The sequence below is a fragment of the Pempheris klunzingeri genome, chromosome 2 (genome assembly GCF_042242105.1).
Source record: "Pempheris klunzingeri isolate RE-2024b chromosome 2, fPemKlu1.hap1, whole genome shotgun sequence".
Classification (NCBI taxonomy): Eukaryota; Metazoa; Chordata; class Actinopteri; order Acropomatiformes; family Pempheridae; genus Pempheris; species Pempheris klunzingeri.
Window position 1 is genome coordinate 16170735 of NC_092013.1, and position 24673 is coordinate 16195407.

The following is a 24673-nucleotide window of genomic DNA, read 5'->3' on the forward strand; positions in this document are numbered from 1 at the left end:
CAGTGAAGTAGGAGACATCTGATATGCGGGAAAAAACATTTGAATAATCACAGATTCTGATGCAGACGGAGAATATGTAGTTTAAAGAATGTTTGAATTGGTAACCAAATGTCTGAATTTGTAACCAAACTTTTTTTGTAGGAAAAACACACCTGAAACAAAGTATTATTCAAAGCAGAGTATCTCTATACTGTATATTTTCCAGGGAAGATCTTTAAAGTCGACATTTCAGTGGAAATAAATTTATTTTCAAGCTTTCCTCTTCGAGGAGACATGTCTAAAAAGCTTTGCTGTAACCACTTGTTCATAACAGCAGTATTTGTGCCTCATAAAGACACAGCTACGACAAATCCAGAGAGATCAGTCATGCATGACATAATGAAACTAGATGAGCAGATTGCAAAGGTCATTTACTCTGTGGCCAAACACACAGTGTTACACAGGTACACAGGCTGTACTATCTGTGTCCTTGTTTCAAACAGTTTTTTACTTGGGCAGTAATTTAGATTCAAGCAAATGTTTTCACAGTGCTTAGAAGAACATTTCTGTCTGAAGGATTATTTCTTGTGGAGTGTTCATGTGAACAGCTGATGGTTGGAGGCTCTTTGCTACAGTACTTAGCATTTTACGCTAATTTTATTTGGACAGTGGGAGAAAGTCATCATATAAATGTATAAATATATACATCTTTCCTGTCATTTTCACAAAACTATAGTAGGTTATACAGATGATTTGACTGTGACTGATGTACAAAATCAAAGCCACACAAACAGCAAAATAAATATCTTAAGTCAATGTATTAGTTGCAAAAAGTGGTGAAAATTCTCTTCAATAAATTGTAATTTCAGTGTTCATTTTTGGAAAACATGATCGTGGCAACATCTATTGAATGTGCCTTTTTAAAGCAGTAGCGGTAAAACTCTCACATCATTAGAGTAGCAGAGTAATAACGAGACAGCGTAATAATGATATGCATCATCTTTATTGAAAGGTTCAGTTTGAGTTTCATGAGATAACAGTACTGTTTCTCAGCAGCTACAGAAGAAAGTACTGCATGCACTAAATCACACGCTATAAACAAACCAGCCAACACACAAATGTACCAACAAACACAGACATTTTGCCTCTTTTTTTTTTTTTAAACCACCCTTCCATTCTTATCACAGTTTCTTTTTCTGCATATTTAGGCTACAGTATCACATCTTATTCACCTCGCCAGAATATATTCAGATTGGTTACTTTGAGATAGAACCATAAGACAGAACAATAAAAATAAATGCTACACTCAATCATACAAGCATTTACAGCTCAGTATACAACCATAGTGCATGTCAGGAGAATGCTTGTTTTCTTTGTGGTTTTGATTGACCAAGAGCAGACTGACAAAAAAGGCCTTTCAAATTCAACTCAGGGTTTCTATAGGTTATGTAAACACTCAACTTCAATGATAATGTAAAGTTTCTCAAGTTCAATGACCCTTTTGAGCTGTAGTAGTATTAGTACCAGATACAAAGCTAACAACAGATAGCAGAAAAAAGATAGCAACAAGATCCTTCTATCCATCTATTGTCTTATCCTTATGGGTCGCGGGAGGCGGGGGACAACCTGGACTGGTCGCCAGTCAATAGAGACATAGAGACAGACAACCATTCATGCTCACACACTCCTACAGGCAATTTAGAGTCACCAATTAACCTAACCTGCATGTCTTTGGACTGTGGGAGGAAGGTGGAGTACCCACGCGAGCACGAGGAGAACATGCAAACACAGAAAGGCTCCACGTTCAAACCATAAACCTGCCGGCCAGCGGATCTGAAAGTGGAACCTTCTTGCTGTGAACAGTGCTAACCACCGTACCATCGTGCAGCCCCCATAACAACAAGATAACAAACATAAAGAAAATAATGTGATCAAAGTGCTTCATGTGTTTCCAAAATGCATAGACCCCCACACACACAGACACACACACACACACACAATAGTATGTGTCGCTATCTTTGTGAGGACTTCCCATAGACCCAATGCATACTGCAACTAAAAACACTAAACTATTTGTGTCCCTTATTCTAACCTTAACCATCACCAAACAAATATTTTGACACTTTTAGTTTTGTCAATAACAACAACGTGGTTCAGAGTGGGGTCCATCAAAAAACACTGTGGGCCCCAAACTGTGGGTGTTCTCCCAGTTTTCTGGCCCCATTAAGTGTGCAATACACCCGCAGACACATACAGACACACACCACTGTCACCCTTAACTCTCTCGTCCTGACTGGCTGATCAGGAGGTCAACAGAGAGAGTCTAAGGGGCAGCACGGAGTGATTTACCCTCTGTGTGTGTGTGTGTGTGTGTGTGTAGAAAATCAACTCTGACTGCACACAAATAATACATTATATGTAATGTATCTGTATTTTTGGGTCAAAGGTCGAATGTCTCATTGGCTGATGAGGCATTATATATCTGAGTGTGTGTGTTTGTGTGTGTGTCACAGAGATAAGACAGGCCTGCATCAGCTCTTGATAACCTACAGTAACCCTCGGTTTATGCCTCTGTCAGAGCTTATATTGACTATTGTAGAGCAAGATCCTCTTTAAATGACTCACTACGATCAGGGCTTTGGTTTTAATCTGAGGTGGTTCATAAAGAACCGTAGGATTAATCAACTCCTAAACAAATTCATACTGGATCAGCAGCTGCACACATGCATGCATTTCCACTCAATGACAAAAATAGTGGAAATCTGAAACCCAAAGCCTGTCGACGTGATACATTTACACGTCAAAACAACAGCAAACGCTTCACATTCAGCAACTGCTATAAATTGAAAATAAATAGCAAATTAGTAATAGAGCAAATGATAAATAATATATATTTCTTTTAAAGTAGAACTAGCAGTATAAAAATAGTTGCTACACAATTGTTTTTTTTCCCACTCTGCCATGCTTTTGGTTGACATGACAATGACTCAATATCTCACAGACGATCCCTGACAGGCAGATTTTGTAGGGATGATAAACAGCTTAAAAGTCTCTCTACTACGATACAGTCATTTTTTCTTAAAAACAATCAAGAATCATGTTTTACACATCTGTCACGGTTCAGATGAAGTTGCTCTTCAGACTGGTTGAATCCAGTGTACCAAAAGTCAGACATGCTGCAGTGACTGAGGATAGCCACTGAATATTTGAGCGCTTTATTTCAAATAATATTTTTAATAATTAACACTACGGTTCTTCCTGCTCTTGGTGAGATGTGCCACGACTGGAGGCATCTGAACTTTTAAAGATTGAAAAGGTTTTTACAAAAAGTGCTAGAGGCGGCTATTGTATATGGATATAGGGGTTATTTGGTTTACTACTCCTCTTAATCTAACACACTTCATAGTATGGATCCAAAGTATCTGAAATATATCCTCTAAACGTACCAAAATATAAAACTGTAGTGTCTTGAAGAGCTGTGAGGAGTTACATACTGTACTATATATAAACCTAATTTACCTTTGTTTAATTTTAGTAAAAAGGTCAAATGTGAGAAATTGTTCTCATTAAATTAAGGCTCGGCCAGGTTTCGACTACAACGGGTTCGTCGTGTGTATTATGATTTAGTGTGTTGTGGGTCCTGTGTGTTGGTCTATCTATCGTACATGGCAACAGCAGCCTACATGTGACAAACATTAAGTACTATATTGGTACTATAACTCCGGATACTGTTTCTAAAAATCTGAATTGTAATAATCCTGACATGTTGGGGAAACATTCACAAATGAGTAATGTTGCGTTTTGGATTGCAAGTGATGCTTGCAAGAAACTACAGCACCCATTTGTTTTGGGAAATTACTGAGCCTTTTTTTTAAAAAAATGGAACAACAACACGAAGGTTTGTTTTTAAGGATTTACATCTTCAGTTGACTTAAGACTGAGAGATGAGCAGGATTGTTGTTTTTTGTCTTTTCACAAGATTTGTTGCTTTGACAAAATCATAACAAAAAGATAGAATAACGTCAGCCATATGCTGTAAACACAACTATTTTGTAAGACTGAATTTCCCATCTCCATTTACGTACAGTGCTTCTTCTGTTCTGGTGTTTAGAGTGAAAAATTTCATGATTATGTTGCCTCACTGGCTCTCCTCTGCTTTCATGTATTTTCCGAGAAAAGCTGAAGACCAACATCGAACTTCAACATGCACTAGAAAACTAGAAATATTAGTAAAGTGAGCTCAAGGACCTTACTGTTTTCATGTTGTTTCACATAGCTTAACTTGGAGTTTTCAGGTCCATACTCATGTTTAATAATGATAATGATAATAACAATGATAAAGGCTAACCCCTCCTGTTGTTGAATGCACTGGTTTTATGTCCCCTCACTGAGACAAACAGCACACCCTAGTGGTCACCTACAACACTGCACCTTCTTTTCCCCACCATCCTACTTGGTGGTCCCTTTGTAATCCATGGGGGTGAGCGTGCAGCATTATGCATGTAAGCTGTCAGCTTGGCCGTTTGAGATGCAGTGCTTGCCATATATCCAACTGATACCACAGATACCCCACATCATTGTACAGGAAGGAGAAGAGATTGAGGAGGAGCAAGCAGGGGGAGGAAAGGGGGAACGGGAGAGACAGAGGTCTGTTTACAGCAGGTGAGGATGGGAGAGGAAGGGGAGGCTGGGGGGACAGTGATCAGCTGCATGCAGATTTACAGAGGAGGCCCCAGAAAAACCGTCTGCCTGGAGAGAGAGAGAGAGAAACAGAAAGTCAGAGCGACAGTGAGATACATTTGAAAGAGACAGGGAGAGCAAACGATGGCAGAAAAGAGGAGACAGCAGCCAGTGAGTCATGCTAACATTGCCAGAGGGAACACGTCGCAAGTCATTTTATTTCTGGTGTCTTCGCTGAGCTTTAGTTGTGTTTGGGAACTGCGTGGAGAACTCTGGGGCCAAATTTAGACTTCATAGGATGTAAAATTCACCTGCACTGTGCAAAACTTATATTTGCTCAGCAGGAAACTTCATGCCGGCTTACGGAGCTTGAAAAGTAAGAATAACTTTTATATTTCATCATGTAGCGCTTAAGCAGTCCTCAGCGTGCAGGTTGAGAGTCGGCACATTGCACATCACTGGCTTTGCCGAGAGTAGAAAATGATTATGGTTTGAATGAAATTACAGCATTAGTTCTGCAAAACTAGTGCTTTCATTCACTCTGTTGTTCCTGTGACAAGTGGTATTCAATATAAGTAACCTGGATACATGAAAAAAGCAACCAAATGAACACTGTGAGAGCAGAAGTAGTGGGTTGGAGTAAAAACCCAGAGCTGTTGATAATTTAATTCCACTTTCTCATATGGGTCTTTCTGAGAGCAATATTTTTTAAAATGTTTATAATCTTTAACCCTCAGCTGGGATTTATGAAGTAATTCCACGCAAAAAAAAGTGAGTGACAGATGCTGTTGGTCGGGTATTTTTATTTTTGTGTCTCAGTCATTGCAGTCAGTGAGTGTAGGTATTTATTTTTAGCGTGGGAGGCCCCAGAAAATAAGTGAGTCCCAGGCAGCTGGCAGGGTTTCTGTGGTAAATCCTGCACAGCAGCAGCAGAGAGCTGAGACCCAATAACCTCTAAAATCATTGTGATGTTTCATAATACAGGATCTGCTCCCAACCCAATGTATCCATTCTAATAGTATTTATTTAATGCCAGGGGCTTGTTTCAACACACAAGCTGCAATTTGTACCATTAGATTGTTTCCTTTCCTGTTAACTTTGACATGTTCCAATAATCAAAACAAATGTCATACTCGCCCTGTAGGGCTCGCAAATGTATCTGCAATTTGCAAGCCAATGTCATGTGTAAGATTTTATGTTGTCATCATTCAAAACGAGGATTAGCATTCACATGCATTTAAATTATGTAACAAATGTGCGCACATTATATGTAATCCTTTATCCATTATTTGACATTTCTATTTATTTATTCAGATTATTTTTGGGGCATTTTTGCCTTTATTGGATAGATCAGAGAGAAAATGAGGGTGAGAAAGGGGCGGTGTGACATGCAACAAAGGGTCCTGACCAGATTTGAACCCCAGTATAGTACAAACTCGATCAGGTGAGCTAATAGTAACTATGGTAGCTAACCTATGCAGGATTACGATAAATAAATACAATAAATGTGTACACGTGTAGTATTGGAGGGAATTTTTACAAACATCCTATTACTAACTGAAAAAAGTCACAATGTTTAATTCAGCTATTCAAAGACCTTCAGGCTGTCATACAATTTGGTTATTTGTGAATGTAAGTCCATCCTGAATTTCCACAAGGGGATGAATACAAATAGAACAACTAATAACTAACAATTGATGGAAAAAAGCTGCTCATGTAACATCAAAGCTTTTCATCTATTCTTCATGTTTTCTTTCTTTCCTCTTTCTGTCTTACACTTATAGAAAAGATCAGGTGGATTTTTCAGGTGCTATTTCAAAACTATTATGGATAGGTTCACTGGTGTAAGCTTTCGATTGTTAAGCTGTTGCTTGGTTACTCGTGAGATTTTCCAAGTTTAATGAGTCGTGTTTGACTCATTGAAGCTGTGTTCTGTAGCAAATAGATTGAAGAGCTGCTCTGTTTTTCTGTGCTCTTACCTGCTCAGGACTATTAGCTGGCTGAAGGCTCCGGCTGCAGGCTGTAGAGTTTGGCTTGGTCCTGATTGTCACAGACGTCAGTTCTGGACACAGAAGTCACATTCAGACACATGCTACCAGAACACACCGGGATCACAGGTGGCCGCAGCACCGACACCAGATTCATCACCAGCAGCATCCACAGCAGCAGCAGAAGCAGGAGGAGCAGTAGCAGTGACAGCAACAAGGGGGCAGCGTAGGAGCAGAAAGACACAGCAGTGAGGGAAGCAAATCAGTGATGTTATAGTTATTGCTGTTAAAACACAAGGGGAGATCAGTGCATGCAAAATAAAGGCGGCAGTGCCATACGTCTACATGTCCTCTGCCCAAAACCACTATTACTATAAACCAAAAAAGAATCAGTTTCTACAAAATCATACATGAGTTACATTTTAGATTTCTGCTCGACACTGACAACATGACAGCAAGCAGTAAAAGGCAACAGCAGCAGCAGGTGCTCCAGTCTTACCTGTTGTCATTGATATCTGTGGTGTTTCCTGCGGACAGAAAGAGGTGCATAAGGAGGCAGGCAGGTGCACAGTGAGAGGGTTGGTGGTGTGTAAACTAGGGAAGAGGTGGGTTTGTCACAGACACATACGGGTTTAATTTCAGCCCAAAGCCATTGGAGATAGATGGCTTTTGGAACAAGCAGCTGCACAGTGTGTTGGTCCTCAGACCTGATACATAAATGACTGAACAGTGTGTTTGTCAGTGTAGCTTTTACTGATCTGGTGACCCAATCAGCAAGCAGCAGCACCTTTCACAAATTCAGGCAACTAAAACCGATGTAAGTGGTTAATGTGAGGGAGAGATTGTGATCATGGTCATTACATAATGTTTAAGGTATGGATTACTATATAAGTAAATAAGTAAAATCAGTTTGTTAAGATCAGAAAAAGATTGGTGATTAATAGAAGCCAACAGTGACTGCTGTCTGGGGTCTTTGTAACTATCAATCACCACCTCCTGAAGAGTGTTTGCAGTGCTATAAGAGCATATGGTATTACACATGAGTATCAATCATTTCACACCGTTAAAACAAATGACCAATGCTGTTGTTATTCTGGAGAGGTCTTTATTGGCACGCCTGCAAGAGGTTGCTCAGGAAAATGATTTGAACAAACAATCAACTCTGTCATTTCTCTGATGAGGACAGCCCTGCGTCTACCACTATTACAGCACCACTGGAACAGCTAAAATTGACAACAAAGTGCTGAAAGTTTAAAAAAAAATCCCACCCAGAGAGCTTCCTTGCATAAAAGGGCATCAAACGACAGAAGCTGTCCTTCCTGGTAGACCAGCAGCACTTGCACAGAAAATTGGGCTTTTAGGATGACTCTTTTTGTTGCTCTTGGATCACAGTTACATTCTATGGAGCCTGATTAACTGAACCCATTTTCCAGGCGTTTCGATGGCGAGTGCTATGTCAAAAGTCCTCCTACTCCTCGCAATTACTATATAACTACAATCCTTAGAGGCCTGTGCTTTCCCTGAACTACCCTGACGGGGATTAATCTCACAAAATATTCACTTGGCTTTTTATGTGGCATATTGACACAGAGACATAGCAAGAAGTTTCAGCCATCTCCAGCAACTGAGAAGTCTATGTGCATTTATTCATTGTTATTCATGGAAGAGAGTTTACTTAATTTGTGTGCCCTTTGCTTCAATTTGATGAGTTGGCTATTATCAAGGGGCCTCATGCTTGACTGGATTAACAGGCTGTTCAATTTAATCTCTTAAAAAAAGCTGTGACAGTTAATAAAAATCTTATCCTAACAGGAACTGTCAAGCCTACACCTCAAAAAACTACCGAAAAAGTAATAAATTTCGGGTAGAGGCCTTACAGCACTCTTTGGCTCTGAGTTTAACACTTAACCATAAGCTCTTATTGAAATTCATGACACTGAGTAGAATTATATCCCAGAGTGAAAATGAATGGAGAGACTGGAGGAGGAAGTTTGACTTCAGAATATATTACAGTGTACAAACACTTTCTTTTCAAAATGCCATATGTTTGGTACTTTTGGAGAAAAGTACCAAATAAAACATATGGCATTTTGAAAACATTGAAAACAAAGTCAAACTGGAGCAAATAAATGCAAAAAAGGTTGCAAACTAACTCTAAGTTTAACAGTACAAATATTCAAAAATCTCTTGAGATGACTCATCTGAACTGCTGCCAGTAATAAACTTGAGTTATTTTTACGCCAAAAAGACAGTATATCAATCCTCCTGCTCACAGGGTTGAATACCCTATGAGACAGCATCATGGGAAGCAAAAACTAAAACTAGACAGCATCACTGATAACTGTTGATATGATATGATAAACAGTAGGCCGGGCACTGTCGCAGCCAACTGATCTATCGGCTCCGACCCTGTTTCTGACTTTTATTGATAATCCTGGAGAATCGAAGAGGTGTGCCGTTGTTACACAACTCTACAACTGTCATCACTGGGTCACAGGCTGAGGTGGGCACTCAGCCTGTCTGGCCGGCTATCTGTCTAGCAGAGTAATGACATCGCAAGCCTATCTATCTCCTCTAGAGTCTGTTGGTGAAGGAAGCAAACACACACACTCGCATACACACACACACATGAAGATGCACAAAGGACTCAAGTAGCACCAGCAGTACTTTTTAAAAACTAAGAGAATTCATGGTGTCCGTAGTCCAAAGTGAATCAAAAAAAGAAAATTCCTAGGCTAAATCTTATAAATATACGGTGGGCACTTTAAACTATCCACAGATGGCTGACCTATACTCACACCGTCGTCCTAACTCACCAATGGCTCAGAATTACAGTCAAGACTGCCGTCTACGAGCCCATTACAAGAAGATAAAAGCGAGTTGAAAAAAAAGCGGGCAAAGTTGTTATCATAGCAGCAGGGCAATCACTGTAAACTGGTTTAACAGCCACCACTCTGTATGAGAATATAAAACAACATTCAAACATAATGGCTGGTATGATGGCATAATGGAAACCCTTAAGAAAACGGTCATAATAAGAAGTGACTGTACCCCCAGCTGATCTCAATCACAATATTTCTCATTACTTTAGCAGGCTTCATCCAAACAGGGCTCACCATTTTCTGAATCAAGCATCTCTGCAGTGCTCTTGTCTGCTTGGCTCAGTGGTTCAGCTGGAAGCCTACAGACGGGAGAAAGGGATGTTTGAATGTTACTGTGGGTCTAGTGTCTCAAAAGCCTGATCTTGATCTTTACACTGAATAAAATAATGAAATATGCAACTGTATCCAAGTACTCACACAATCACATAATAATAAATCAATGTCAGAAAACAGATTAAAATAAATTGCTTGTGTTGGACGCATACATATAGAAGCACAACAAACTGTAAAATGCTTGCCTGTTTTCAAAAGCGTTGCACTTTAATTTCAGTATCTATTATAGATGATCAACTACATTTCATAGTCCTCTTCAGTGAATCATTGCCATAAAGACTGAGCTGTGGTTGAAAGCACCGTCAAAAACTAGTAAGTGGGTCTTGATGTTTAGATAATCTTGTGATGCTTCTATTTTTAAGATTAAGAAAGTGAAATGCAGGTAAGAGCTGGTGAGTGGACCTTTAGTTAAGAGTCAAAACTAATGTGTACAAAGATGTGGTATCATAATAACCTGTGCAGTATTTAAGTCCATGATGTGAAATCATCATATGGACAGAATCCTTCTCCAAAAGGAGGACACACTTCCCTGATATTCCCAGCGGGATGAATGAGGAGATTTCCTTTGCTTGTTTTTTGTGAAGTGAATGTTCTGTGACTTGTGTTGTTTTTCATGCTTTCATTTCTTACATCTACAGACTCTGTGTCTGTAGGGGTTGTGGATCCCCCTTCTTGGGATGTGTTTGTTGTGCTGGTTGTGGTCACCTGTGATTAACCCCACCTGTGCATATTTATTGTGACATTGCCAGAACACTGAAGAAGGACTTCTTGCCCGAAGCGCCTGTATGGCAGTATCAAAATTGCAAGCAGAGCACTGTCCTTGTCTTACTGTCTCATTAAATGACAAACTCTACCACATGCACATTTGTTTACTCACATGTTGTTCTGAGGAGCGTTGTCATGTGAATCGTTGTTTTGGGAGTGTTTGGTGGGGCTGTTCTGGTTGGAGTCAGTCTCGGGTAACCTGGGCTCACTCTCTGGTGTTGCAGGAGCAGCGGGAGCGGCTACTTCCTGGCTGTTGCTGTTGTGGAAATTTGCTTTGTAGAAGGCAATGGGGTGATCGCTGTAGCCTCGGATGAAGAAGGGGTTGGTGGGAGAGCACACTGGGTAATGGCCAGGACGCACTGGCTTGGCTGTTTGTGATAAAACAGAATTGATCTATTGATTGATCCATTCCTCCAGAGGAGACACAACATCACATTTATTTTACCCTAAGGGATAGTGCTAAACTGTTGTCCGAGGCACAAGATAATTCATTTCTAATGTGACTGCAATAGTGAAAATATATTGAAGTCTAACTGAAATTAATTGCTTTTTTGCCCGGTACAGCACACAGATCTGCTCTGTAAACCAATTGTCTGTTCTCCTATGAAAAAAAAAATCAAAGCAATTTATGTAATTTTTTTGGTTTCATGATGGTGCCTCTCAGTTCTACAATAATTCAACCGAATACCGTCCACCAAATAAACATTCACCACGGAAATAGGACAGCGAATTATCCACTCAGCTGCACTACATTAAACAGCATGTAAACCTACCGTCTGTGTGGTCCTTTTTCTTCTGAACCACCTACAACACACTGTCTGCCCATAACACGCAGGCTACAGTTTGTTTACTTGTCTCTTGTTTCCTACGGTGTAACAGCAACACTCTGGCAGTCTGCCAGCTGCTGTCAATCAAACGCAAACACATCCTCCAGCCGACTGAGAGATAAAAGGTGCATCCTGATATTTCCCAAAACACCTTTTCGCTTCCTTTTAATACTAAAATGCTATTAACAATACATTTAAAAAAATGTGTTGATATTATATTTTACCATTTTTTAATATTCTTTAATGTTTCACTCAATGCCACAGTCGCTCTTACTTGCTTTGGTTTAATCCTCAAACTCATTATTCTAGAAACACTCTTAAATCGATAGTTCATTTTCTCACACGAGATTTCAGAAGCATAAGTGCAATTATCTTCACGTGACGCAGTGATGAAGTGATGAGATCAAAATAGACTACACTGCTCTTCTAATAAATTGTATTGTTCTCAGAGGAGCATGCTGATTGTGTTCATCTTTACATGCAAATTATTCCAGCTAAGCAGCACGACTCACTTCAAGTATATATGTTTCATAAACTTGAGCATTTTGGTACAATCAGAAATGTTGTCACTATTCACAGCAACTGACTCTTGTTGGTGAATTTAGTTTTTGAGAGTTCTCCTTCGTATCTATGTATGAGACATATCAGCAGTGAATCTGAGGCTCTGATACTTGCAATTTCAGGAACAACATGGAACAAGATTGGTGCTGAAAACCTGTCTTCACTCATGCATGAGGAGGAGGGGTAAAACGGGGTGTAATATAATGTGGTGTTCTGGTAAGGGGAAGGAGGAAGATGACAGATGATGGAGTGTGAGGGAAGCAAATCCAACCATGGATGTTCCCGGGAGGAAATCACACAGCAGAGACATGAAAGGGTTGGGTGCACCGTGCCAAAAGAGTTTCCTCAAATGTCAGATAAGAAGCAGAGGAAATGGTGCTGCCAGATAGACAAAAGTGTTTACATGTGCAGCCTAAGTGGTAAAGTGGTGGAGAGGACTTATACTTAAATTACTTTATACATTATTTGATATCTACAATAGTTCCAATAGTAATTTACATGGATCTTAACAGTATATTGAGACATTTGACTTTAGCCATTTTCCCCGTAACATAACTGTTGCTAAAAGATTTATAGAGTGAAGAAATATGCTTTGTTAAAACATGCGTGCATGGCATTAGGTTTGATGGGTATCATTCTGTGGGCTGCAGAGGAAAATCAGACATTTAGTGATGTAAAGTTTACATGAAATAAAATACAGAATTTCAATTTCAGTCATATCGATACATTTCCTTAGACTGCCTTTGTCTTGGCAATGAGGAGGGGAAAAAGATGCACTGGCATGAGTTAGAGCTTTTTGCAGTTGTTGTGCTGCACAGTATAAATTACTGTGGTGATTGTATTTATTGAGCATTAAGTACTCAAAAAGCATAATTCAGGAACTGAGAAAAACTACAATATGACTCAAAAATTTAGAATTATACAACATTTTGTTTAACAGTTGCGTGTGAAATTTAATTGTGGACTGAATTATAAGACAGCAGTTAATGTCCTAAATGGGGATGTCATAATAACTCTGCAATATTGAATGTTAATACCCAAAGATCAGATTTTAATGGATGGATGCAATGGATCACCGTCGACCTACAGATTAGAAGTTACTGCTTTGTTCTCATCATTTCATCCGATTACAAAGCTTTTACTAAAATGACGTGCAGCCATGTAATATAGTGTGTAGATCACTCCTGACGGCTGTAATGTTTTAAAATAGCTGAATCTGCGAGCAAGGTGTATGTGTTACCTATCAGTGCAGCATGGGGCCGGCGGAAGGGATTACGAGTCCTCATCACATCTTTGATGCGCTCCACCTCCTGCTGGTAGCGGTGGCGGTCCTTCATGGCTCCCTCCTTTGCCTCCTTCAGTGCACCCTCCAGCGCCTTAACTCGCTCAGCTGTAGACCGAAGACGTTTCTCCAGTTTTGGAAGCTCACAGCGAAGATCTGCATTGTCGCGTACCAGCTGTCACAAACACAAAAAAACACATGCAGTATGGCCAGTGACTGAACTTGTCAGTAAACATGTCATGTATTCTCTCGATCGATGAGAGGCAACATTTACAGGCATAAAAAGTTAGTAATACTGTTGGTAACATTTTCTCCAAAAGGTATCTGAATACAACCATTTTAAGACCTGTACCACGCTTTGCCCTTCTGCTCTTCTGAATATGAATGTGATTTTTCTTTTTTTCTAATATTGTTTGTTCAACCACTTCCACTGGAAAAATATCATTCAACCCTCTTGGTTTGAACTGAAGTTAGAGACAAATGGGTGCAGTGAGGTGGAACAGAGGAGTGTCAAGTTGGACCTAATGGGAAACGACAACCTATACTGACTTTTATGATGAGGAAGCATGCTTGACGATCTCAAATTGAAGGCTTGTTCACCTGTAAAATGCAGTAAACACACTAAACACCAGCCAGCTGGCTACAGTACTAATATAGTAGTAGTCTGAATAAATACACCAGTGCGTGCATCACTAGGCGATGTTCATCATTCATATTTGTGTCCTCCACGAAGAGCCACTAGGGGCAACAATTAACCTATTTCACTCTCGAAAACAAGCTTCAGCTGTACAGGAGAAAAGACTTCAAGGATGACTACTGACAGGTTGGTTTGTCAGATGCATGTCTGGTGAACTTCTCCATCTCTGTTATGGAGCAACATAAAAGCCACTTGCCTGAGCTTTTCTTTCCTGAGCTATTCTATCTCTCCTCTATGAAAGCGTCTACAACTGGTCGCAGCCAGTCAAGAATGAGGTTAATACAGTATCTCATTCAATCAAGAAGGAAGACACAGCTTACTAAGCCACTGTTATCAATTTCAGTGCTATGTGATTTGTTTTTAGAAACATTCAATGGTAGTCAAGATTGAACTTAACCAATAAAGTGCTTCTTCACTTTCAATGCAGTATTTTATTTTTTTACATGAGCAAGTTTCTGATTTCACAATATTGGGATCTCAGCAAAGGAATGAATAGGAATAAAAGCATAATTTACGTAAAATCTGTGTAAGTGACAAAAACCAATTTTGTGCCACATAATATAACACACAGCGTCTTTGCCTCTAGATAATGTCCTTGTTTGTTTATGGTTATACTCATGAAGCAAAATCAACGAGGAGATTTATTGATTTTAAATTGCTGCACACAGCACATTTCTTACAAGTGGATAGGTAAATGGAAAAATCCAATGACTGAGCACCTTAAACACTGAAGCTTTGCTGCTACGTGATCATGCAAACTAATACACACCCTGCAGAGGTACTGAGCACAAGACCTGAGGGTTGAGCAAACTGGCAAAGTTATCAAACAGGAGGACTCAGGACGAGGATTCAGGGATTCAGGAGAACCACTGGAAGCTTGGCAGTACTAGTTTATTTTTAGTAGCAAGTCATTTTGAAGGGAAAAAAAAACAAAAAATGGAGGTCTGATTCCCACAGGAGGTTAAGTGGTGTTAGAAGAGAAATCATGACAGTTGAGTGTGTGTGCTGGTAAATGGACAGACAGACAGACAGACAGACATTACTATGACTGTACGGGGACAGACACACTCATACATAGCCCCGGTGCACTGTTCACAGACTGTCTTTGGGAGCCTTATCACTTTCCACTGGGAGCTTGCTGATTTATGACCATGACTCTCATCTTCCATTCCCACAGTATCAGCAGGTGGTGGATGGCATGGAGTCTCCCAGCAGCCACTTTAGGATTGGTTTTCTGCCTGAAAAACTGCTGCAGTGCAGCTCTCGCTATTCTGCCAGCCCGCGTGTATGTCTGCCAGTCTGCAGAGCGTTTAGCACATCAACACTTGGTCCACTGCTCTAGTCAGTTTAGGAATATTAAAGAAAGATGTGAGGTGTGTCTGTTAATGTCCAACCGTTTTGAGCACAAGGCTACACTTGGGAGTTTGCGCGTGTCAGCAAGAGAGGGGAAAATGGGAAGGGAGGTGTTTGAGTGCACCTGCATGATGAATTCATTGGTGTCTATCAAAGAAACTCTTTTATGCTGTGTAGCTTTCTTACCCTGAAGGCAGCATGCTTTAACACTTCCTGCTGCTCTGTTTTCAAGGAGACTTTCATGTGAAGTTGCCGTAGTAAGATGATTGATGGTGCTACTGTTGCTTTTGCCCATAGGAGAGCAATGACAAACAGTGCACACTGCTCTGTATTTTAATTTGACTTGTTTTTTTGTTCCCCTCTCATATTCTTTTCAGTCTCACCGCTGTGCTGTGGCACAGTGAGAATCAGGCTTTCTGGCCGAGGAAAACCGGATGATTTATTCTACTTTTGTCTCTGTCACTATAATTTATACTTTTATTTCTGCTGCTTATTGTTACCTGTTTGTGAACCTTTGTAAGTTGCTCCAGGTTGTTTTCAAGAAAGGAAATCTTCTGTTTCTGGGTGATATATCCCCCGTTATCATCAGGCTCTGTCCCTGCACTCTGTCGACAGAAACATTAGACATCTTTTAGCATTGTACTAATAAAGAAAAAAAACACTGTCATTGCAAATACTATAGATCCAAACTAATTTGTATAAAGTCTAGGTGAAGTCACATGTACTTTAGCTACAATAGTTTCATATGTGGAGTAAAAGCTTTAAAATGTTATAGTTAAGTTGTGTCTGGCTTACTTTTCTAACTCGAGCCGTGAGGTCTTGAACAAAAAGCTTGCGGAGGTTGTGCAGGGTGTGCAGCTCACGAGCCTTCAGTGTGAAGGCAAAGACAGAGAGAGGAAAAACTGCAGTTAAGGCAGTTATAGAGTATTTAGTGGACCAGTGGCCTCTGAGGGAAACAAGTGAATCGTGACAACAAATAATGACTTACAACAGTCTCCTCCAAGCCTTTGAGATCCTGCTTTGACTGCTCATGTCGCTCATGGAGAAATCTATAGATATAAAAAGAAAGTCAGAGAGGTGGATAGAAAATTCAAAATGAAATTCTCTCTCTACCTCAAATGAGTACCACATTGTTGCCAGAATAATTCATGAATAAAGAACAAACGCAGCACGGTCTGGCTGCCCCAATCGTCGGCTATTACCCATCTGGCATCTGACGCAATACTCTGCAAAGGTCAGTGCAGAAAGAGGCCTATTAGCAGCCAGCTGCTACCTTATCCCAAAACTACATAATGGAGATGCAAAGACAGTTACATAGAAAGAAAGGGACCAAGAGAGAAAGAGGACTACGCTCCGATAATTCTAGCCACAAACTGTATGTCTGCATTGCTCCATGGAGAGAGGGACGCATACTGCAAATAGGATGACAGGCAGAGCTGTGGAGCGAGAGGAAAATAAATAGACAAAAGGAATACAAGTGACAGGGAGAAATGGAAGATGTGAATCAAAAGAGGCAGTTCGCCTCCAGGCCTCCATATGGTGAAGTGCTTGAACGCTGGCCAGGACAGTAAAGAAGAAACTCACTTCAGTTCCTCCAGCTGCCGGCTCTTGTGATGCTCTTGGCTCCTGAGATGTTCAAAGTCACAGTGCAGTTGCTCCAACTCCAGTTGCTGCTTCTGGTTACAACTGGAAAGGTGAACAATAGCTCACTCAGGGCAAAATATTTCGATGGAAACAGATGCTTTGTTTGCTTTGTTTCTCTCGTATAAGAGTGCAGCGTGTTGGTGAAATAGAATCTGTAATGCAATGGCTATAGTCTGGAAATGGACGACAGCTCCACAAATTCAATGTGGCTTCATGAACTCTCGTGACCTAAACATTTTCTTTAATTACATTGCATTTATTTAGCTGCCACTTTTATCCAAAGCAGCTTACAATAAGTGCATTCACCCATGTGAATACAGCCCCAAAATTAAACCTCTCGCTGTCACATGAGAAGAATTGTCTTTCCTAAGTCTGAGCTGTAAAGCTCCAGCTCAGAGGCGTGCACAGACTTTCAAAGCAGCAGATGATGAAGATGTACTACTTCTGCATGGAAATGCAGGTGTAGGGTTTAGTTTTCTACTAAAGACCCATAAAAGCTCACGTGGAGTGAATCACAGGAGTACCTGAGTAGCCCAAGGTCAAAACTGTACCGACACATTCTGGTTTTTTTTAAAAAGATAAGGCACTTGACAAAAAGGTGCAAAGGTGTTTTAAATTTTAAACATTTAGTTTTTGTTCTCCTTTTCTGATCCTTGAATCTTGGGAGAACATTTATTGCATTCCCACTTTGTCTCCTCTGCCTCAAGGATGTGCAGGGCCAACCTACTCCTTTTTTAGATCCTTTCCATCTCAATGACATCCACCCATCCATTTATCCATCCATCAATCCATCCATCCATTTTCAAGCTGCTTATCCATATCAGGCTAAGCCAGCAGGACAAGCAGAGCATCCCCACATATCTTTTCATTCAGAAATCCTCTGCAGCTGCTCCTTGGGTGTTACCAGACTCTCCCAGGCCAGCTGGAAAATTTGCTTCAGTCCCTCAGGAGGCTTTGCCCTGCAGTCTCCACCCAGACGGTCACGCCTGGAACAGGACATCTTCAAAACAGGGCTCCTGAAGGGACACCTTTTAAAGGAGTCTAAACCAGCCCAGTGGCTCCTCACATTATGGTGCAGCAGCAGCTTGACTCTAAAGTCAGTTTCCTCACCATATCAACCATCCACACATATTGATTTCAGCCCCACTGCAGTTAGTGCAGGGCTTAGACTATTTTAAGACCACAACTAGAGAGGCCACGTATCCCCAATCTTTGTATTTCCACACTGCTTATGAGTGTAGAAGAGAATTTCAGGTTTGAGCACACAGAGCTGTCTGCTTCTGAATGTATGGCCTGTGCTGTGTAGTGCTATACAGTCCAGTCTCAAAGACTAAAGTAAAAATGCCTTTCCCATGATTTTTAAAAATAAATTTCTATAATTTAGTGCATTGATATGATAAATAAGACCATACTCCTTTTGTACACCTGTACAAATTAAGAATGCAATAAAAGTTGATTCTTGATTAAGAAACACTGATTTAGTATGTCAGAGTAGGGGAAGAATTACGATGAAGCACTGACTCAGTTAGGTCGTCGATGATCTTCTGCTTCTCATTGATCTCGTCTCGCAAGCGGCCAAGCTGTTTGCTGTGCACCTCACGGTGTGACTCCATCTGCTGCTCCAAAGCCCTCTGAGGTATGGGCAACGAGAGGGGGTGAGAGATATACATATATAATGAGAGAAAGGAGAGAGATGGTCCCAAGAGGAGGCAACAAAAGGAAAACAAAATGACTAAATAACAAGCGATTATAGAATTACACACACCAGCGCACATGTGGACATAGAGGGCCACATGAACATTGAAAACAGCAAGCAGCCACGGAATACAAAATTGGACGTGACTAATGAGACACACATAAACGTACAAACACACACTGGTATGCAAAAACATGCTCATAAACATGTGCACAGGCAGATAATCAAAAAAAAGCTGTTGTCTATAGTGTGTTGTGTGCACTGTATGTGATGGGAACAATTTTTTTTAATCCTGGGCCCAAAAATCTGGCCATGTTAGTGCTGAAACATCCAGTTGATTAAGTGATGAGTCAATCGAAAGAACTGTTTCATCTGTTTTGTTAAATAGTAACTTGAATATCTTTCTGGATTGTTCATTTGACATAAGCTTTTTTAAAGATACAACATTAGGCTTTGGGAAACAGTGATGGTTATTTTCACAATTTTCTGATATTAAAGGAATAGTTTGCCATTTTGGAAAATAGACTTAACTGTTTATGTAGTTAGATGGGAATACCTCTCTAATGTTTCTATGATAAATATGTAGGTGGAGCCAGTTATCTTACCGTAGCATAAAGCCTGAAAACAGGGGAAAGAGTTGGTCTGGCTCTGACCATAGGTAACAAAATCTGCCGACCAGCACCTCTGCAGCTCAATAGTTTACGCTGTATATCTTATCTTATTTCAATCATACAAAAATCATAGCATAAAAATGAAATATTTCGATTTTACAGACAGTTATTTGTCAGACAATTTTCTGACTGAGAGACCAGTTACTACACAACCAGGAATTCAACCAGGACTCCAGGAAGTTATTCATTCTAGTCAATAAATGGTTAGACACATAAACCTAAAAACTGGAATTTTTACAGCACACTTTTGTTACCTTGGGGCACAGCAACGCTGCTGACTAAAGCTCCATATTTACTGTACAGACATAATATGGATCTTCTCATCTAACTATCAGGAAGACTGAATACGTGTAATTTCCAAAATACACACAACTATTCAATTCACAACTATACAAACAAACTATTCCTTAAATTGATTAAGTCATGATCCTATGCACAAGTACAGACACAGTATACTGACACATGAACACACACTGCAGACAAACACACCCAGTGTAATAAAGGGCCATTACACTAAGTTGCTCTAACTGCAGTCATGATTACCTTCATATCACAGGAATCCTGGACAGACGTGTGATTCGCCCCCCTGGTCACCTGTGACATGCTCTCTGAAACACACACAAACACACACACACACACACACACACACACACATTTAAGAGAGAAGATAGACAGTGTTGTGAGAGAAACTAAGAAACAGAGAGAGGAAAGAAGAAAACGAGGAAGTGAGAAGCAGGAAAATACAACAGAGTAACACACTGATGCGGATGAAAGAGGTGACAGTGACCTGACTTTGGCAGCACAGCAGTGCTGACGCTTGATGTTGACAGTGAGGTCAGCGTGATCCAAGTCATGCCTTGGGTGTAATAATATCTATTATTGAAAATGACAGTTATTCTGTTACAGTTACGCTGATCTGATGTGTTGCTAACATGCTGCTGTTCCTGGTGCCTGATGGAGAAATTACTGTGCTCGCTGCCTCACACCAGGATGTATGATCGACATGACCTGCAGCACTTTGTAATTATCTACCTCTGTAATGACTCGAGGACCGCCTGGCTTGGATGTGGAGGCCAAAATTGATTTACCTGCCCTTATATCCACTGCTTATTTAATGCAGTTAGGGTTAGGGTTGTGGAACCCCTCAGGAGGAGTGACTTACTTTGCTTACGGCCTGTTTTGTGAATTGTGCTAGTGTCCTGGGAGTGTCTGCAGTTAGCTGGACCTAACACAAATTTCAAATGTGTTATTAATCTATTTGTGCTGGTGCTGTGAAATGTCTGGCAACCTAAGCTGCTCGTCAGTGTTTACCCTTGTTTTTCTTGTTCTTGACAGGATAGAAAGGCCTCTGGCACAGACTAAAACTCTCCACTGAAGCCAATAAAATTGTCCTAAGCGGGGAGGCACTTCCTCCCAGTTCTAGTTCAGTGGAGCTGAAACGTAGTGACAGATTTGTTGTCTTTTTCATGTTTTACTTTGTCCAGATGTGATTTTGTTTGACTGTGTCAGAACATTAACCTTAAATTTGACTTTGTCATTTCAAGTCAGCAATTTTGAAGATTTACGAAGTAGATTCATCCAAATAGTGTCCTGAACTGTGCAGAGAGTATGAATGTCACACAGTACGAGTAGGAGATCAATATTTATTATTTCACACCAGCTCAATGTCATCTTAAAAAGATGTGCTTCTATTGGACAAATATTCAACTTAAGGCCTGCAGTATTTTTGGATTTATGGAGCAATGATCTGTTTTGCTGACTGTTTGACCATGTTAATTGGATTTTCTCCGGGAGCCTTGTATTTTCCCTGATTTATCAAGCATAAATCTGTTGTTTTGCTTGTCTGCACATATTGATATTTTCCTCTGTCACCTTAGAGTCTGAATAAATGTTAAACTCTTTGCTCCTGGTTTATAATTCCGATCAAGTGAAACATCTCAAGGTAGAAAAACTTTTATTACAAATACAGAAGCTGCACATTTTATATGTACTGCACTGACCACGTTTATGCAGTACTGATCCTTGAACCTCTGGTTAGGCTAGACTGAGTTGTTATTTCAGCATTGCACTGAGAGTATACATCAGTTGGCACTTTTAGTGAAATACTCTGAAATATCTCAACAACTATTATATGGATTGTAATGAAAATTTGTAGACATTCATGGTTCTAAGAGGATGAATCCAAATGGCCTCCTCAATTCACGTAATGTGCTCTCCTTACTTTTTCTGTAGTGCCACCTACAGAGTTTTCACTTATCCTGTGAAATATGTCAACATCTGCTTGATGGATTGTAACAAAATTTGGTAAAGACATTTATGGTTCCCAGAAGAAGAAATCCTAATGGCTTTGGTGTCCCCTGGACTTTTCCTCCTCTTGTTGACTGCATTTTTTTTTTTTCATTTTCTTTTGAGTGGATTGATACATTGAGAGAGCGACTGTTGTACTTCAGTTATGAGGATTTGTTTTGCTATAATGATTTAATGTTATGTTAGTCTACCTTGAGCTTGGAGTTTGGCCAGCTCCTCGCTCAGAGAGTCATAGCTGTCCTCCAGGTGTCTCTTCTTCAGCTCCACGTTCTGCATGTACTCCGTCAGAGAGCGGATCTTTGCCTCATGCTGAAAGTCAGAACACAGTGTCTCAGATGCACAAAGTATACTGATGAGCAGAGGACCTCTACCCAAAACAACATTTTACAACAAGGATAACATCATTTTTTACTCACTGTGGAATGGATTTTCTCTGCATACACATCAACAAAAAAATCTAAATCCTTTAAAGATCTGAACAGTTTACTCACTAAACTCTTCTGATGCAGAAAAACGTGCTGTTGTCACAAACAGTTGAGTGTATTTTGAGCACACTGCTCTTCATCCGAGTAATCAGCATCGTACAAAGGCCGTAAGCACCGTATGTATGTGTGATGATAATTAATCTAATGAAGAGGAGTGTGCTCAAAACATCACTCACTTGTTTGCTGTGATAAATAAGATTTTGCACAAGGAGGTTTCGGTGGCTATTGTCCTGATTTTTCCACATCAACACCAATCTTTCCCACTGGGTTGACAGATTTTTCTTTTCACATGTGGCTAGCTCCTCTGATGTCTGAATCTGTCAACCTCTCACCTGTGAAACAAGGAGGTGACATGAAGACAGCTCTCTGCCCGTCTCTTCCATCTTGCGGTGACACTCCATCTGAAGGTTCTCCAGGTGGCGGCAACGCTTTACCATGGACTTCACCTCTGACTTTATCTTACTGATGTAAAGGCGAGCTACTGTGAACTCCTCCTCGATTGCACCAGTGATCTCCATGGGCTGCACACAAATGAGGTAGAGAGGAGGAGAAACTGTTATGAGAGGTAGTAGGGACGATTGGTTAAAATTCAATGGGGAGTTGGGATTAAAAAAACAGGTGGGGAGTTAAAGCGCACGAGCGTGTGAGGTTTTTATTTTATCTTTCTGCCATTTTGTACACACATCCATTAGGTTAACAGCATCATTTAGCAGATGCCGTGTTTCAGATGCTCTGAGATGAACTGTGGAGAATAGACTATACATCCATGTATCAATATCAATACAAATATTACAGCAAAGAGATATGAGTGGACACACTTATAACTGTTAGGTGTTACACAGAAAAGTTAATAGTCAAGGGAAATACATGTACTGACTCTATAGTGTAATATATGCCCCTTCAGCTGGGTCGTCATTGTAGACACAGATACACAGAAATGACTTTAAAATGCTCATCAATATATGGAAATGATCACAAGTGCTGAAAATATCAGACAGAATTAATAAAAAATTAAGTATATGATATTGTGCAAATTTTTAATTTCTCTCTCTCAGGTTTTAATATTGACTCAGATCATATGAGATATAGCTCTGGTGAATCTCTGGAACAAGCAGACAGGATTTACATGCATCTGACATCGCTGTACAGTGTGAAGTTTTGAACCCATTTGCTTGGTTTTCTGTCCTCTCTTTTACAGGCTAATGGCATAGTCACTATCTCACCAGCTTGATGTCTCTGTTTCCAACGATGGTGCTGAATTCACTCAGGTCCCTCATCAGCCCGTTGAGAATCTCAGCGATGCGCTTCCTTTGATGACTGCTCACTTCCTGGATACGGGACAGCTCCGCCTCTAAAGCCATGAGGTGAGCCTGCGGGGTGCAAGGAGTGAAACAAGAGAGTGAACACAAAAGAAGACAAGCCAGGAGAGGAATTGGGGCGAGTGGATGTGAGAAGAAAAAGTAAAGATGAGCAAGAGAGAAAACCCAGAAGGGTGAATCTGGGAAATAACGGGGGAGAAAATTGCATAGCAGAGAAGGAGAGATTGAGAGTCCTTTAACCTGAGAGCACACACAGCTGCACATTTTAACCCCCGACCTCATTCTCGTCCGAGGCATCCAAGAAGCAAAACATAATGGCAGCTAAATTACAAATCAATAAACTACCGAGATAGGGGTTGATGGCGTCCGTGTTGGATGAAAGGATCTGGGAGAGTGAATGATAGCCTTGCTTTATCCATCACCATTTTGTACAGCAAGCAGCATCTAAACAATGCCGAAGCCCCAAAGGCCTAAACACAATGAAACAATTTGGCTTCAGTCGATACTCGACAGTTCTGCCAAAACAAAGTGAAAGAAGAGCGGTGCAGTTTGTCTATGTTGGAAGCAAATTCTTTGATTTTACATATATATATATATACATTTATTTTTATATATCTTTATATATACATTTTTTAGATTTTATATATATATAAAGCTCATTAACGACTTGCTCATGCTAATCATGCCTCAATTCTTCAGCATGATTAGCATGAGCAAGACATTAATGAGCTTTATATATATATATACAGAGATATGTGTATCTCTATGTATATGTGTATGTATGTATAGACGGTCTCTCCATAGTGCCAGGAGGAAATTCTGGTGGAGAAATACTAATTAATTTACTTTTGTCACTAATTAATTTTTATATTTGATAGTATTTTTTGCTTAGACAAAACATTATTGAGGAATGACCTCATTGCCCTCGATAATAACTACAGCCCTGCTTTAGGTTCAGTAGTTCAGGTGGTGCCACAAACATTAAAGGTGTTTCATTTTATACTGGATCTTGTTCACCTATTGTCACATAAATAATGTGCTGAAGCTCTTTTTTAATGGTGCATTTTAAATTATAGCCCTCCTGGATCATCAATCAATTGAAAGCACCATTAACCTTCTTATTAAATACAGTAACATATAGTCCCTCATCAACCTCTCCATCTTCATCTCCATCATTAACTTCAAGCCATGTGATCATTTTCCA

The 24673-nt window shown here is 40.1% G+C and overlaps 1 protein-coding gene across 1 annotated transcript in view; it reads right to left on the bottom strand.

Moving 5' to 3' along the window:
* Positions 1–4660: 4660 nt before the first annotated feature.
* Positions 4661–24673, bottom strand: part of kif5ab (kinesin family member 5A, b) — a 53325-nt gene continuing 33312 nt past the window's right edge. The window contains exons 15-29 of the mRNA XM_070842972.1: positions 23374–23520; positions 22483–22671; positions 21857–21974; positions 19902–19966; positions 18513–18622; positions 16932–17033; positions 16336–16396; positions 16143–16214; positions 15848–15952; positions 13256–13472; positions 10740–10995; positions 9764–9828; positions 7147–7174; positions 6639–6751; positions 4661–4728 (exon numbers count right to left, since the gene is read on the bottom strand). Of these exons, the coding sequence (XP_070699073.1) occupies positions 6652–6751; positions 7147–7174; positions 9764–9828; positions 10740–10995; positions 13256–13472; positions 15848–15952; positions 16143–16214; positions 16336–16396; positions 16932–17033; positions 18513–18622; positions 19902–19966; positions 21857–21974; positions 22483–22671; positions 23374–23520 (1635 nt within the window). The 3' untranslated portion in view covers positions 4661–4728; positions 6639–6651. The remainder of the gene's footprint in view (positions 4729–6638; positions 6752–7146; positions 7175–9763; positions 9829–10739; positions 10996–13255; positions 13473–15847; positions 15953–16142; positions 16215–16335; positions 16397–16931; positions 17034–18512; positions 18623–19901; positions 19967–21856; positions 21975–22482; positions 22672–23373; positions 23521–24673) is intronic.